Genomic DNA, 17,956 nt, shown 5'->3' with positions numbered 1-17,956 from the left:
TAACTTATAGCTACGTGATTCACACACCGTAATAAAATCGAGAAGGAATGTGAGTAACTTTGAATCAATTGAAATCCTTCTTCTTCAAACTCCATCTCTCCATCTCTCTTTCTTGTATATGAATTATGATATATATATTTTGAGAGTATAGGGGCGGAGAGACTTTTGAGAGTATTTATAATAATGGGAAACCCCAATTGGTTAATAAATTAGGAAAATAAAATATTTAGAAACTTGCGGTTCTCAACAATAAAATAATATTTAGAAACTTACCATATTCGACAATAAAACAATGAGTATTTGGAAACTTACAATTTTTATTTTTCAACTTACAATTTTCAACAGTATGGCAACAATATTTAGAAACTTAGGATGTTCAATAGTAAAGCAATATTTAGAAACTTACCATATTCGACCATAAAACAATATTTGGAAACTTACAGTTTTTTATTTTTTTTTTAACTTACAATTTTCAACAATATGGCAACAATATTTAGAAACTTAGGAATTTCAATAGTAAAGCAATATCTAGAAACTTACGGGTTTTTTTTCAACAATAAAACAATGTATTTATGGGAGTAAACTTTTTTTCTTTTAAAAAAATAGTTTAAATGAAAAAGGATAAAAAAAAAATGACCTTAGACTTTGTGAAATTGAATTAATAGTTTGATTTAAATAAGTTATTAGTTTAAATGTTCAATTTTGCACAGATCAAGGCAATTTTTAACCCTTTTTCGTAGTTTAAATAAGTTATTAGTTTCTAATAGTGTTTTAAAAGGCGGGGGAGTGAGACATGACATTTTACTTGGTATATGGCGAGGCGTAAGCCTAGAGACGTGGAGTGTAAGCCCTATGAATCTCTAAATTTTCAATTTACAATATGGTTTAATAATATAATAACACAAAATTATAAAAATACATCAATAGTTTGAAATAATTCCAAACAAGATTAATCAAACTCATAGAAGATAAAACTTCAAAAAGAAAAATTTCGCTATGTATTTTTGAAAGAAATGTTACGTAATTATATACTCATCTTCACAATGTTCCCAAATAGTAAAAATGTGATACTACAACTTGTTATTTGAGTTACTTTTAATCTTCTTATCTCTAAAGATTGAAAAATAATTATGTAACATTCATTTATTCAAGAACTATGAGGGTCAAAAAAGTTAACTAAGATTTTAACACATGATTGAGTAAGATCTGTCAGGTGATCCTCGAGCGTTGGGCGTGCTTAGGGCATACAGTCGGGCGCTTAGGGTGTAAGTCTTACAGAACTAAGCCCCACACTTAAGTCTTGGGGCGTTTTGGTAGATCCCCGCCCCAGGACGAGCTCCGAGGCAAGTCCCAACAGAGTCTTTTAAAACAATGGACTTTCTATTCTACTTCAGAAAATATTGTTAAGAATTACATAATCCAGTCAAACCTCATTACAATAGTCATTTAATATAGCGGTATACTCTTTATAAAATTACTTCTTTATAACAATTTGTCACGACCCAAAAATGGACGTGATGACACTCGTCTTAACCCACCAAGACAAGTCAGCCTAAAACTCAACCATTACAATAAAATGCGGAAATTTTTATAATAAACTCAAATATACCCCCAAAATCTAGTTGTCACGTGTACAACCCTCTAAAGTATTACAATTGAATCAAAAGAAAAATACAAGACTTATATGACATTGTTTTCAGAGTAGAACAAGATCATAAACAGGAGTAAGAAGGATCGCTGAGAAGACAAACAACTACCTCACAAATCTCCCAGAAGCCTCGGAAAAGAAGAGAATAGCAAGTACCACAAAAATCCAGGCTTGTAACCTACAAAAATTTGTAGAAGCAAGGGGTGAGTACCAAACCATACGGTACTCAGCAAGTAAACCTCTAAACACGAGCTAAGGGGATAGAATACAAGTACTCCTTACACCCCAAGCGAAACTACACAACTACAATCTGTATAAAACCAGCCCAACCTAACAGTTCACAATTTACAAAGCACATAGCTCAACACAACACTCTAACAATTTCATATCCTCAACAATAACAATAGTTTCATATCCTTAACAACAACACTCTAACAATTGCATATCTTCAACAACAAACTCAATATTCATCAGTCACAAGTTCCATAGAAAGGCACTCACAAGATCAGCAACACACAAGATCAAGTTCACCAATAATAAAGAAGTGCAATGCAATGAAATGCAATGTCAAGTATAGTGATGCATGTCTGACCTAATGATACACACCCGCTGTCTCTCAGTCCGGGACCCATGGGGGACATATCTGTCCATGCATCCATCGCGTCGCGCGATACGTCCCTCGAAATATAGTATTCGTCGCGGCGCGTGACACGTCCCTTGAAATATAGTATCCATCGCGGTGCGGGATACGTCCCTCGAAATGGTACATCCTCTTTATTTTCTTATTCTTTCTCAATGCNGGGTATGAACCAACCAACACTAAGGATCATCAATCTCTCAACATACAATAGATCACAACTCAAATACACAGCCCAATCCTGTCCCACAACCAACAATAACTTCAACAACACAACTAACAATATCAACAACAACTAACAACTTCAACAACAAATCCAATCTTTTCTCAAACCATAAACATGAGCTTGGTGAGTTGGGGAAAGGATCAACCCACACAAAGAACTCACATACCTTGATAGGGATCACCCCCGACGAAAATCCACAATGATCTTGACGAATCTTGTTGATCTCCTCTTTCTTCTCTTCTTCTTCTCTTCTTCACTCTCAAGAACCCTAACTCTTTCTCTTTCAAAATGGGACAAAATGATCCAAATATCAGCCTAATACAACAATATAACCTCAAAAGAAATGATTTGTGAAAAGACTAAAATGCCCTTAAATTTCCGGACGGACTCCTTGTCAACTGCCCCAACTTTCAAAGGGCATAACTCGCTCATACGAACTCGGAATTGAGCAAACTTGGTGGCGTTGGAAAGATCATTCCACAAGCTTCGAAACCATAACTGGAACTACTCCTAAATCATCCTGAGCTAGGAGTTACGACTGCTCAAAGTTGGCTAAAAATCACTGATTTCCACACTTAGCTAAATTTTCCAGATTTTTGAACTTAGCCAAATATCCAGATTCTGGACTGCCAAATTTCCAGATTTTAAATTTTTCCAAAAAATGACTATTTCCAAATTCAAGATTCTTCATATTCATTTTAAATTGTCGGATGTTACAATAAAGCACAAATTTTATAGGGAAATTTTTGCATATGGCCACTCAAAAATAATTTAATTATGCTTCATAGCTATAGTTTGCTAATTACAATTCGTAATTACATGTAAGAGGGAGGAGAGAGGCGAGCGAGAATGGGAAAGGGAGGAGAGAGGCGAGCGAGAGATTGGGAGAGGGAGGAGAGACGCGAATTGTATATGTATATCTGTGAAATAATTGTATATATGTAATTGGAATACATATGTATTTGTATATCTGCTGAGCAAGATTGGGAGAGGGAGGAGAGAGGTGAGCGAGACTGGGAGAGGGAGGAGAGAGGTGAGCAGGAGAGGGTAGAGAGTCGAATAGTATATGTATATATGACATATAATTGCATATATATGTATCACTGATATACATATATATCTGTATATCTGACGAGAGAGATTGGGAGAGGGAGGAGAGAAAGGATAGAAGCGAGCGAGAAAGGTCAGAGCATGAAGAGAGACTAATTGTATTTGTACATATGTCATATATGTATATATATATATATATATGTGTGTGTGTGTGTGTGTGTGTGTGTAATTTGTATTTGTATATGTATAAAAGAAGACATGTGACGTAATTACAACTAAAATTAAGTTGCGAGACGTAATTAATTTAACTATAACTATATTAGCTAATTAACTAGTATATATTTACTTTTCCACGTAATTTTCGCAATTTTATATTGTAAATTTTCAGCCCAAAATATAATAGTCCATTCCGGATAGGAAAACAACGTTTTTGTCGTTATAACAGTTTGCATAAAACAACATTTGAGATAATCTTTCTTCCACTATTTCACAATTTTCGTAAGAACAAACATCATACATCCCACTAGTTTATGCCTTAACCAAGTGTGCTCACATTAGTTTAGATTATTATTTCATGTATAAATTTTTTCATTTTTTTCTTCGCTAGATACATGTATCTGATCATTCATATACACGTATCTTGGTTACAAACGAGTTTGATACATCTAATTCCGTGTATCTAAAANTAACAGTTTGCATAAAACAACATTTGAGATAATCTTTCTTCCACTATTTCACAATTTTCTTAAGAACAAACATCATACATCCCACTAGTTTATGCCTTAACCAAGTGTGCTCACATTAGTTTAGATTATTACTTCATGTATAATTTTTTTTCATTTTTTTCTTCGCTAGATACACGTATCTAATCATTCATAAACACGTATCTTGGTTACAAACGAGTTTGATACATCTAATTCCGTGTATCTAAAAATATATTTAAATGGTGTCTATCATTATGATCGTAACTTCACGAGGAAACACTACTAGTAATTGTCTTCTTCTTTTTTTCTTTTTCTTTACAATAAATTTATTAACAAATGCATTCCTTCTTCTCGGCACACAAAATCATTATACTAATTGTTTGCATAATATGTTTTATAAAAGTTAAATGAGATCTAAACATCAAATATCAGCGTGCAATATGATAACTCCTCAATATTTAGTAACCAATGGCTGAGTCAACTTAAAGTTAGGTGGTTCTATCACGCCCCGAGCCTACACCATGCATGTGGTCGGCACTCGAGAACCATTAATAGTCCCCAAGCGAACCCTATGTCAGACTGACTACTTAGCGGAAGGCTTACTCAAGCGATAATAGGCTTAGAAACATAATTTAGAATATTCAAACTCAAAGTAAATACTCAACTCAAATTGTCTGTAAAAATACTCAATAATGTAGGTATAATAGTTTGTAAAACGTCTCAAGGAAAAGTAAATATTGAGAGACTCGTGAACTCTATCTATCTATCTATCTATCTATGAAGCCTCTATAGTTCAACATGGATGCCGGACTGAAAATAAAAGTGGAGTCCTCTGGAATGCAAGGAGGCTCACCAAAAGCTAACTAGAGTGCAAAGTGATCTCAACGAAACACCTATTGATGATCTTGAATACATGTATCTACATCATAACTAAGATGCAGGTCAAATGACATCTATACATTGGATGTACGAGTATGTAATAAAGCTGAATGAATAAATAACTAAATTGATAAGGTTGGAAGAATACCCACCTCAACTCAACTCATTACAAAGCAATAATAAGAGACGACATATTTAAAGCTTCATAAATAAAAGATGTTAACTCAAGGATGTATATAAAAGGACAATAAATTACTCATTACTCTTATTTGGAGATTCTCTAATCGACAACCATCCTATGAGTTATGTGATGATACAACGTCTCTCCCACGCTACCAAAACTGTCATATACCTTGCCTAGGTATAGAATACCTCAACTAAGTAAATCCACTAAAGTTCAGCTTGAAAGAAATAATGAGTCATCTAAAAAGATGATTTTTTTACCCATGTTGACTACATATGGTTTATGAGGAATGTGAGTTGTCTGAACTCATCTCCATATCGGTGCTCAATACTACTCCCAATAAATATATATTCATGCTTAAATATATAAAACATACTCTTTCTCAGTTTGAGATAGTTACTCAAAATATCCTCTTAGAAAAGATTATTGCTCTAAAATAACTCTGAACTCATTTAAACAAAGAACATTGGTTTTCTAACGATGTTTTGTTTGTAAATAATTAGTAATGTGAGTTTAAGAGAATCGTTTCCTTAATCATTTTAATTGGACGGTTGTTGTAATTTTGGTTATATGGATTAGGTACATGTTAGTTTATCTATATCTTGATTAATTTAATCGTTTTACGGGCATAAGTTGTTAATATAGAGAAAATTTCAGAAATAATAACCATAATAGACATGATAAGGCTCTATAGTTATAGTTTCAATAATTGCACTTTATAGTTATAGTTCTGTTTGCTATTGAGGCTGCGGTTTGTATATTTCTGTTTGTTTATATATTTCGCATGCAAATATACCAATAGGGTAAGTATATAAAAATTATGTATTTATATATTTGTAAATTTTTAAAAACACACTTTGTATATATTTCACTTGCCAATATATCAACATGGTAATTTATTATCAATTTTTAATAAATCGTAAACAAATAGCTAAGGTAAGCATATACAAAATTATGGATTTAGACCATCAGGAACCGAATTATATAAATTCTAGATTTATACAAATCAGGTGAATAATAAGAATCGGAGAAACTGTAGCCGCAAATTACAATTTTCTTAAACTGTAGCTATAATACCTAATATTGTAAAACCTCACTAAATTGATATAGGTGGGACCATGAAATATTATTATTTTGTAGAGGTGTTATTTAATCGAAAAATGAATATTTATTAATTTAAAGAGTGTTTCAACACCATAATATTCTCCGGGGAAGAAATCTCAAAAAATTTAAATGAACTCACTTGTGAAAACGTCATTCATTAACTTGCGTTCATGATTAATGATCTTGGTTACCACAATAAATTGGACGTTAATAACATGTTGGATGAGTGAAAATGATACATGTTCAGAGGTCCAGAACTAGAAGAAATTGTACATACCATTAGAAAAAACAATGTTGATGATAAAGTTGAAGATGATACAATACCTTTGAAACCAGTCACGCATAAGGAAACACTTATCACATCTAGAACTCTACACAATTTTATGGTGCAGTTTGAAAAGACAACACCGAATGAAATGTTTGAATGCAATAAGAAAAGTCAGTGATGACCTTCAACCAGATTTAAATTTTAACAAAAAACAGAATCATATTTCACTATATTGTCTTAGATATATTTGCACTTTTAAAGAATTATTAATTTATAATATTAATGAGACCATATATTTATGTAGGGGTCTTTTAAAAATATATTATCCTATCGAAATAGGTGATTTTTTCCATTGGCTCAAGTCGAAATCAGAGAAAAATATTATCTTAGAGAAATTATTAATTAATTGAGTATTAATTTAGTGAAATTTTACGATATAAGCTAAATATTTGTTATTCCGCCTGATTTTCCCTAAAGATAATCCCAAAACTAGAACACATGAATGAGCTCACATAAATTATTGCAACTAGATTTCAAATTTAAAATCTTCATAATTTTACTTTCATTCTTCAATGCTAGGGCCACATCGAGATAAAAGTGTGAACACTGTTGGTACGAAGTATTTTTCTGTTAAATAAGTTTTATGTTATGTGACGTAAATTTATTAAGTTATTAGCGACCCAATAAATTAATTAAATATATTAAATACCATGTTGAAAAAAAAACACTCACCTGGTTTCATAGATTCTTCTTGGAAATATTATATATTTCTTGTCCCAATATGATTGTCTAACTTATTGTTTTGTTTTATCCCACGAAACGTGTATTTTTCTATATATAGTATGTTTTTTAATTTTAATATCCTACACGATAATTTTAAGATCGGAAGATTTAAAAAGACTACATTTTTAATTCAGGACTATAACATTCAAAAAATTTTTATTTCTAAAATTTCATGTTCAGTCACACTAATATATAAAACACTTAAATTGAAACGAAGGGAATAATTAAAACAACTACTCATACTAAAAACCAAAATTATTTTATAAAGAAATACTTTTTGTGTGATTTTTTTAAAATGTAATAATCTAATTATGGTTCACGTTCTACTAGACTACTACACATGCATATGAATGTTCGCGATTGCTCTATGAGAAATTTAGAGAAAAAGTATACCAAAAATGATTTTCCCAGAAAGTTGAGCCTCGATCGTGTCATATCATAGATATAATTAATGCAAATTAACAATGATGAAAATCATGCTTAACTTGAAGATGGCACAAATTATTATGGTTTGCCTTTTTTTTTTTTCCCGTGGAATTTATATTAAAAAAAAAGGTAAACATTATATTCTAGTGCTCCCTCCGTTCATTTTTATTTGTCATATTGCGCTTTTCGAAAATCAATTTGATTAATTTTTAAAGTTAAATTAGATTACATTAATTCGATATTTTAAACAAAAAATTTAGATATTCAAAAACTATATGAAAAGTACTATAAGTTACAATTTTTTGCATATCAATATGATGAAAAAATACATCTTAAAATATTAGTCAAAATTCTTATAGTTTGACTATAAAAATAGAAACCATGACAAATAATAATGGACGGAGGGAGTAGTATCCATGATGTCCAAGATCTCATAATAACAACTTCCCTTTTTAACTTTTTAATGTATTTTTAAAAACAATACGTTAAGAATCCATGATCCCTACCTGTTTATAACTTCACAAAATAAAAATAATATGGACCTATTGAATATATATACTTGTGCAAAAAAAGTACTTCCTATGTTTACTTTTACTTGTGCAATATTTCAAAAATAAATTTCACATGTACTTATAACTTTTAACATATCAAGAGGTTAACTTATACGGCCTAGATTTTATTTACTTTTCTTTTAAACTTCTCCTAAGTGAACCAGATTGTCTAACGTGTTTCAATTACGAAGTAAAGACAATAAAGTAAGAACACAATATTTTACGTGGAAACACACGGCTCACAAAGGTGTAAAAATCACGACCTGTTCCTCAACAGGATTTATCCCAACTTCACTAAATAAATGAGCCTCAACAACAGGATTTACCCCAACTTGACTAAATAAATGAGCCTCAACAACCAACGAGATCACAAGAGTTAAGTAACCTTACGATTAATCAACTAATCTCTATTCTAGCACAAACCTCCAAGGTGTGTGTTCCCAGTGTCTTCGAGTTGCCCTCAACTTGAAGACTAAGATCCTAGATTCAGTTTATAAATCACTGAACTAACAATACAATAAACTCATAAACACTAAGATACTTTGTAGAGTCTGTTCTTCAATATTCTCCGTTCAGCAGCACCTTAAAAGTTAATCACTTGATTGCTTATTGTTTTGTAAATGCATGAGGAATATGGACACATCTCCTCCTATTTATGCTTTTGCTATCAGAAGTCTTCTACTCCTATTCAGACTCTTCCTTCGTTCAACCACTCTATTTCATTTAGAGTTTTACTTGCAATAAAGCTCCTTTCAGAAATAGAAGTCTTCTTTGAAAACCAACGTTTGAGATTACTTTGCCAACGTGTTCCTTGCATTTCGTCAGTTATCAAAACAATGCTTATCCCAATACAAGAAAAGACAATTATTTGAGTTCAAAAGAATCGAAACCCATAGAATATATATGGCGTAACTCGTTTAATTGCTACCAATAATAATAAAGAATATTGAAAGCAACAAGAGAAGAAGGCATCAATCTTGTCCGTGAAAACAAAGGAACTGATCCCATGAAAAGTATAGCAAGTGTAGGTAGGAAAATTTTTATGATGGTAGAGGCACAAGTATGACATGGTGTGTGAGGAATTACTTTTTAATAAAAAATGTGTGGGTCTTACTTTTTTATTTACATTATTATTTCTCTCTCCTACCTTTACTTAATTTTTATGAATAAAAAGTTGTGTAAGTCCTATTCTTCTTATTTTACATTGGTATTCTCTTTTCCTTACATTTACTCCACAGACGTTCTATTCTCCATTTTAAAAAAAAAAAATCTTCTTTACTCTAAATTTTTAGATCAATTTTGACTAATGAATTTTATCTACTCATTCTTTTTAAATCATTCATATATTTATCTTTTTCATTTGATAATAAGCAGGTATATTTTTTTTTTATTTTTTAAGTTATATTGATAATTAACAGGTATATTATTTTTTATTTTTTTTAAATTATATCAAAAATATGGAAGAAAATGAGAATAAAATTTTTACCTATGAATAGACAATCAACTATACTATTAATATCCTCATTTGGTATGTGTATTTAACTCTGATTGATCAATTTTTTCACTTATTAAATTGAACTATTTTATCAATTTGTATATTAATAAACCACACCAAATATTTTTTTTAATAGATTTTTTGATTTTCTCTATTTTCTTGAGTTTGATTTGAATCATATTATAATAAAGTGTATTTGATTTTTTTATGACATATGTTGTAAATACCCACACTATTTTATACAATTACTTAATTCAATTCATATAATTTTTTTCGAATGAGGGAACAATCCCTGACTAAAGCTCCATGTATTGCTTGGCTTAATTTGCAACCCTTCTTGTTACATGGGTTGAGTAGATTATATTTTCATGAGCTAAGTTTGCCACCTATAACAAGATCTATTAGGCGATAGAAAAGTTTCAATCCGCTTTAATTTTATCTCAAAATATTAAATTGTCACATCTCAACTAGTCCTCAAGTGTTATGCATGTGTTGGGTGGCGCCTCTCAAGATTGTTACACAACTCAGTAGCCTTGTAATATATACCACGTATGAGAATTCGGTAACTTTATGTTATACGAACAAAATTCTGAAGCAAAACCGAAGGCACAGTCGATAATTATGAACAAATTGGCAAAGTGCGCCTGATCACTTTATACTATGAAGTTATACTCCATCCAAAAGTCTTTCAACAATGTTGCATAATTTGACCTTATTCAACCAAAATCACAACAGCATATCTTGGATAGATTAACGAAGTATGAATGTTCACCCAAGCAGCATATGCAAGTATTCATGTTCACCATTTACCAGCAATTAGCAAATTAAAAACGCACCACACATCATGAGTATCGCTCGATTGGATCTGAGTTTACAAAGCGAAGCACTTATGAATTATAAAATGTGACATCCCCATTTCCCAGAGTCCCTTTGAATATGCTCTAAATGATCTCTCAACACACGCATATCATCTCAAATTTCACGTGAGCTGCTTCAGCTTTCTGTTTTTCTGCTATCCTATCAGCACGGTCAGTAGCCCACTGTTCTAAATATGTATGTGTAATCTCCTTTAGCATTGATGTAACCTGTCGAAAAAGAAAATATATGATCAAATTCATTGAGAATGATAACTTGCTCCACTAGAAAAAACTTGCACAATCAACATTTCTAATCAGAATCGTCTCAATAAACTCATGATTCTATTGTAGTGTTCCAAAGCATGTTAGGCAAGGACTATTTCTTATGAAAGACAACGAAGATCAGAGACAATATAGACCAAGATTTGTAACTGCTGTCAAAAATATACTTTCAATTAGTAAAAGTTGTTGAGCAATGATGATACTTACAGCTTCAGTCAGTTTTTTGAAATGCTCCTCGTAAGACATTGCAATTGGTTCATTCAACTGATTTACCCCATCACCAATCAAGGAATTACCCTTCAATGCCTGAACAAGAAGTTACATAGTAATATTCAATAAATGGGTGGAAATACCTAGTCAATTTTCTTGACAAGTAGCGGAAAATTAAGAATACTATTAAACACATACCTTTAGTTGCTTGAACAATTCATTTGTATATGGTACTCCATTATTCTTATCTAAAACAAGAGTCACAAGCAAAAGAAGTTTGTTCAATTGGTCTTCTTTCTTCTTTGGATCTTTAGTCTTATTATCAAATACCACAACTCTGTCATCACACAACTTAATTGTTTCCTGTAATGGTACATAATACAAATAATACTTCAAAACATATATATTAATTCATGAGAAGCATAAGAGGAAATGCTTCTAAACATAGCATAGTCACAGCATGAAACAAAAGGATAGGGTGCAAATGTATCCAACAAAATGATCTCTTACGTTTAAAGGCTCCGGACACTCCTTGCCTAAGTACTCATCCAAAGCCTCATCACTATCTTCAAATTCATCATCACCAGTGAAGACAACAATCATATAATCTATAACGTCAGGCTCACCAGTAAAATCAAACAATCCTGAAGTTAAAAACACACGAATTAAGATTGATCCAACTTGTTTAGAAAACAAAATTCTTTATGTAGCAAACCTTAAATTCATTATCACTTCATCAGTTATATGAACAGAAAAAGATCTGAAAGGAGTTGTATATATACCAGGGGTGTCAATGACATCAATCATCAGACCATTATCTAGTCGAGTACTCTTAAGTTCACAAGTACTTGTAACCCCATTAGAGCTGCACTTAGAATTGAATTCCTTACTTCCAAGTATGGAATTGCCTGTGGCACATTTGCCGTTACCCGTTCTACCAAGCAGGACTAGTGTCTGTTTTTCATGAGTAGTAACTTCCCAATCATCAGCAACTGCACTTCCACCCATTTTACCTAACTGAAATCAATGAACCTACAACAACAGGACAGGAACAGAGTAAAGGATGACATGGCAGAGTAAAGCATGTAGTTGATGAAATACAATGGAAGAAATTATCCATAATCATGTTATCACACTAATGAATTAAGCCAAATTAGAATAACGACAAAAACATTTTGCTGACCTTGACAGAGAGAGCTGTAGCGTGTAATACAGAGAGTTTGAGCAATCCTGATATGAGTACAAATAAAGTTTTTTTATTTGGGAAAAGAAAAGACTAAAGAGTGCATGGGGCTTTTCATTCTCCAACACATTCACTTAGCAGCTTTAATTCAACCTTGGGACACTTAATACTTGAGCTTTTGAGCTACTCATGGCGATCTCAAAAGGTAATTAGAGGTAAAGAGGACTGACGTTTTTAGCTTAAACTGATCAGTTTCCTAGAAATTAAGAGATATTCTTACTAATTCATCATTAATTAGAGGTAACTGGTTCAGAATTAGTTGGGATTTTAAGCACGTTCATTTGTTTTATTCAATTCTCAAAAACTAAATTTTACAGCACGCAAAGTTCAGGCGTTTTATGTGGCACACTATGTGACTCCACGCAGTTGAGGCGCATGGGAGGTATTTGAATGCCACGTAAGCCAAAAAGGCGAACAAAATTATAAAAAAGAGAAGTTCAGGAGGTAATAGGACCTTAATTTAGTTAAAGTGTTTCCCTGGAATTTCAGTCATAGTCTAGAGGGTACTTGTCCTTATCCCTTTTATTTTATTGTACTAAAATCATTTAACAGTCATTTTCGACATAAAATTTACTCAGCTTTGCCTGAATGTGACTATAAACTAATATTAATAGAAAAACAAATTATTGCAATAACTCGGATATGTTCAAGATCGAATTAGTTTTGGTCAACCAATTAATGTGGCTTGCGAGATACAACAAACTATTAGGAAATAATTGAGTTAGCTTTAGCTATGAGTGCAACAGATTGTCAAACGAGAGGAATGGAAGTTGGTTGACAAAGGCGCTCTATAAGAGTTCTGGTTAAGGAGTGTAGCAGCAACTTTGTGACTACATTGGCAGAATGACTACAAGATCTCACCATGCTCAAGGGTAAATAGAAGTTCTGATAGCATAATCTAGCAGACAAAATTCTAATAGCAAAACAAAACACACAGTACCATAAACTTAGATAAATATATTCGGCAAAAGATAAAGGTTCTCAACCACATTAGGGAAGATGGTAGAAAAGAGTGAGTGCAGAACATAACCAACGTATGAATCATAGTCAATTTTACAAAAACATAAGCATCAAGAACATAGCACTTCATAAAATACGACACATGCCAGCAGAAGATTCCAATTTTCTTTCTTGGAGTTTGTCAGCCACCATTGGACGTTGTCTGTATCTATATATATCCTTCATCAGTCGCCTCTTATTTTCCAAGTTCATTAGAGCTGCTTCTGCACTTTTTTCAGCTTCCAAACGAGCAACACGTTCCTTTGCCAATTCTGCTTCAAGATGCCTCATCCCCCTCAGGTTTGATTCAACCTGTTAAATACCAAAAGGCATTTTGTCACAATCACACATCCATGAGGCTGGTCATTAGTGGAGCTAAGGGGTACAACAGGGTTCATCCGAATCCCCTTCGACTGAAAATTACACAGTATAATAAAAGATCAAAATTATTACGTATATGACTGAGGCTCGTCAACTTTTCTAGAGACAAGACTATATATGACTGATCAACTTGGTTTGTAAATGGAACAATCAGGTGCCTAGTTCATATTAAACCATGATGTACTGGTCCCGCACAACAAATCTAGATTTAGATACAAATTAATTTATACTTGGATACAACAATGTTATTAAATTAATATGATTTACTCTGCACAGGATAAAGTTTATGATTTTTGAAATGAGGCAGAGAAACGAATAAACTTCACCATTCCCTGAAAGTAAGTACTAATGAACAATACAGCTGATTACAGTACCTTTTAGTTCCTTGAACAGGTATGTTGTATATGGTTTTCCACCATTCTTTTCCACAACCAAATTCACATGTAAAAGAAGATTTCTTAATTGGTCAGCTTTCTTCAATGGATCATGAGTCTTATTGTCGAAAAGTACTTGTCTATTTCCACATTGTTTGAGAGCTTCCTGTAATGGTAGTACGAATAACTAATTGAATTGGATCAACTTTCATAATCATGAGCAAGCAATTTTAATATTTTATCTAAGAAAGTAGAATTTGCCAGTTTAACTTTACACCATATCCAATCATATTACATAAAATATCTGTAAATAATCTAAACCTTTAAGGGCTCAGGGAAACAACCTAAGTAATCATCCAATGTCTCATCATCTTCAAGTTCATCTCCTGTGTGAAGACCACAATCATATAATCGCTAATTTTGCTCTCAAAGAGGTTCAGAAGGCATTGCACAGAAGTGTGTTCTTCTCTTGAAAATCGAGTTCGTACAGACAGAACCAAAAGTACAGCATGGATGCCATCCTTAGCCAGATTGAAGCACTTAACAAGTTCTCTTACAACAAAATCAGGGCCACAGGAAAAATCAAACAATCCTACAATTTCCAGATTACCATTTACCACAATAAAACAAGATGCAGCAATCATATGTGCATTAATTTAGAACTAACAAGTTCAGAATGAATGTAATCCGATTCTATTATGGAGTATATAGTACAAAATCTCCCTAGAAACAAAGAAATTTGGCTTTACTTGTATACATACCAGGGGTATCAATGACCTTAAGTATGTTTCCGTCTTGTAATTGAGTAGTTTGAATGTAACACAAGAAGAGCAATGCATTGATTTGAAAGCCTTTGTTCCAAGAATGCTATTGCCTGTTGCACTTTTTCCATCACCTGTACGTCCAACCAAAAGTAGTGTCCGCTCTCCATTTAGAGAAATTTCACAATCATCACAGATCATCTTAGCTTGTTGAATCAAATTACCTACACGGCTACACCAAAACTACATGGCTGAATCGATCAGAGTAGTATAAAAAAAGAACAGCAGAGTCCTAAACAAGTTTAACTCAACCTTTTCTATAATTCGTGATCAGAAAACACATGAAGATCTTTCCATAAATTAAATAAAGGCTACTATAAATATGACAGTGAAATAGTAATAGTTAACGTATTGATTAAGATGACAAAAATATGATTAATTCTTACAGATTGAAAAAAAAAAAAACACATATCAGTCATCTTCATGAAGTCATGTTAAAAACAAACAGGGTATATTGAGGAAAAAATTACTGTACCTTTTTCTGGTAGATTGAATGACTGATGAGGATTAAAATTCCTATAAAGAAACGATGGCTGTGCCTTTTGTTGAAAGGACGATTGGACATTCTCTTTATCCAAGTGTGTAATACTAATCCCTGATAAATATGTAAGGGTATGTTTGTCATATAACAGAATCTTCCATGACTTCTCATTTTCCCAAAATTTTCACATACGATTTACGAAGACAACTTCCTGTCTGCCTAATAATTTGGATAACTGAAGAATCAAGCATGAACTACTCCAAATTTTAGGATTGAAAATCTATTCACTGACCCTGCGTGAAAAGCTAGGCGCAAGATGAAATATAATAAGTACTCCCTCTGTTACTAATTAAGTAATTAGGGATAACAAAAAAAAAATAAAAATGGACAAGTAATTTGGGACGGAGGGAGTAAGAATTTACATGCCTAAGATCATCTACCTACAGTGCGGCCCTTCCCCGGAGATGTTTAGTGCTTCGGCTACCCTTAAGATCATTCACCAAATCTGCCGGGAAGTTAACCGTTATCCTCCATAAACATTTCAGTCAGAGATTTGCCAACACAGATTCGCGGGAAATTCAGATTGGATAGGCAACATTTCCCAAGCTTTAAAATCAAACAATTTAAAAAAATATCTTTGTATATGAAAGAATTTATTACTATTTTTTTTTAAAATATGGCAAATACTTTTGTCACTGAAAATAAATTTATTCTAATTTTAAAAAGTATATATGTATAATAGGTAGTCACCATGGGCATAGATATAGCGTCCAATAATCTTCGTCGAAAAATTACATTGGATATATATGTCCATTTGAATGAAAAGGCTCCAAGTTTGAACCCGAAATAGCATAATATTTTTTTATTTTATTTTGACAGCCGCACACCATTATTCTTGAACAGTCTTGATAAAATTTCTGACGCTGCCATTGATAGCCACAATAGTCTGAGTGTGTACTCGACTTTTCAGAACAAGATACAAGGGACAAGTTGGATAATACACTTTCTTAATTCACTTAAAGGAAATATCTAAAATGTTATTTCAGCTTACTTAGATACATTGAATTGAATTAGTTTATACGTTTTAACTATGTTTCAGCTTACTTAGATACATTGAATTAAATTAGTTTATACGTTTTAACTTGAAATTTTACTATTGAAAACCCCTATATATCAGTTAATCTACTACTACACTTCCATTGAAGAAGTATTTTAAAATTCACCTTATATAACCAATATGTAAAACATAAGTAAGAAAATCAATTGAAAAAGACACTGATAACTGATAAGAAAACGAAGGAACATCACAGCAAACAATATAGCAACATACAAAAACATCAATCAATCTCACATTACAAACAAGCATAAATACTTTTCACATTACGCAAGTTCTCATGTGTCGCAGAGAGTTCGCAAACATAAACTCAATTTGATACCAAGTTCACAAAAAAGAAGCGAATCTGACTTATAAAATGTGACATTTACCACCATGGTTGGCTCAGAAGATCAATATTTTTTTTATTCTCCTTTTGAGAACTTTCCAAGCGTTTTCTTAACTCACACATTTCACCCTCTAAATTTGCTTGAGCTTCTTTAGCTTTATGTTCTGCTGCTATTCTATTCGGTAGCCAATTGTGTTAAAAGTTCATGCATGATTTCCATCAGTTTCATCGTAAGCTGCCAAACATGTAAATATAGGATCAAAGGCATTATCTAGCTATTAGATCAAACGCAAAAAAGCTAGAAAATAAAACACGATATTGAATCAGATGTTTCTAATCAGGATATTCTCAATAAACTCAATGTTGGTTTATTAGCATTTTAATGTTATAATCTTAATATATTAATTTGCTTTATTTGGAGTTACAAGAATGCTGAATGATTCAGCAGTTAGTGCCTCTATTCATTGCTGCCGTTGGTGGACATTTCTTTACTGCTTCTTCATTGGTAGTTAGAGAATGCACACACTGACTTTTGTCCGTTGAGTTGCACTTGCACGTTGAGGGGCATTTGTTGCCCACATTATTTTTTACTTTTAATTCCTCCATTATCCTTGTAACCTATGTAACTCCTAAAACCATTATCTTCACTATTTACTACACCATTTATCTTCTTATTCATTGATAGGAAGACTTCTTCTAGTATAAATAGTGGTGGTCTTCATTTTATTTGGTACACACAATACACAAGAAAATATAGAGTGCATAAGGTTTGTCAAAAAGAGAGAGTTCTTATTAGTTGAAGGGAGGTGTTTCTTTTGTGGAGCTTTGGACTCAACTCTTGTCCAGAGTTGTTGAGTTATACTTTGTGAAGGCTGTTGTATCCTGGAGGGGACAAGTCAAGAGGACTACTG

General features: G+C 32.4%; 2 protein-coding genes across 2 annotated transcripts in view; both read right to left on the bottom strand.

Moving 5' to 3' along the window:
- Positions 1 to 10,754: 10,754 nt before the first annotated feature.
- On the bottom strand, positions 10,755 to 12,312 carry LOC125873489 (immune-associated nucleotide-binding protein 9-like). The gene is made up of 6 exons (XM_049554418.1): positions 12,037 to 12,312; positions 11,815 to 11,925; positions 11,503 to 11,667; positions 11,302 to 11,400; positions 10,918 to 11,040; positions 10,755 to 10,820 (listed from the first exon to the last, which is right to left on the bottom strand). Exons 1-6 carry the CDS (start codon positions 12,310 to 12,312, stop codon positions 10,755 to 10,757), a joined length of 840 nt encoding a protein of 279 aa, XP_049410375.1.
- Positions 12,313 to 13,633: 1,321 nt separating this feature from the next.
- Positions 13,634 to 17,956, bottom strand: part of LOC125873488 (immune-associated nucleotide-binding protein 9-like) — a 33,382-nt gene continuing 29,059 nt past the window's right edge. Inside the window, exons 5-6 of the mRNA XM_049554417.1 lie at positions 14,297 to 14,467; positions 13,634 to 13,858 (exon numbers count right to left, since the gene is read on the bottom strand). Of these exons, the coding sequence (XP_049410374.1) occupies positions 13,634 to 13,858; positions 14,297 to 14,467 (396 nt within the window). The remainder of the gene's footprint in view (positions 13,859 to 14,296; positions 14,468 to 17,956) is intronic.

Source organism: Solanum stenotomum, chromosome 8 (assembly GCF_019186545.1).
Source record: "Solanum stenotomum isolate F172 chromosome 8, ASM1918654v1, whole genome shotgun sequence".
Classification (NCBI taxonomy): domain Eukaryota; kingdom Viridiplantae; phylum Streptophyta; class Magnoliopsida; order Solanales; family Solanaceae; genus Solanum; species Solanum stenotomum.
Note: the sequence above shows the minus strand (reverse complement) of the source record. Positions and strands in the feature narration are given on the sequence as shown.

Coding starts and splice junctions, on each gene's coding strand:
- LOC125873489 (XM_049554418.1), bottom strand. CDS start 12,312: ATGGGTGGAAGTGCAGTTGCTGATGATTGGGAAGTTACTACTCATGAA. Junction 11,668..11,814: donor AGTGTCCGGAGCCTTTAAAC/GTAAGAGATCAT, acceptor GTACCATTACAG/GAAACAATTAAGTTGTGTGA. Junction 11,401..11,502: donor AATTGTTCAAGCAACTAAAG/GTATGTGTTTAA, acceptor CTTCTTGTTCAG/GCATTGAAGGGTAATTCCTT.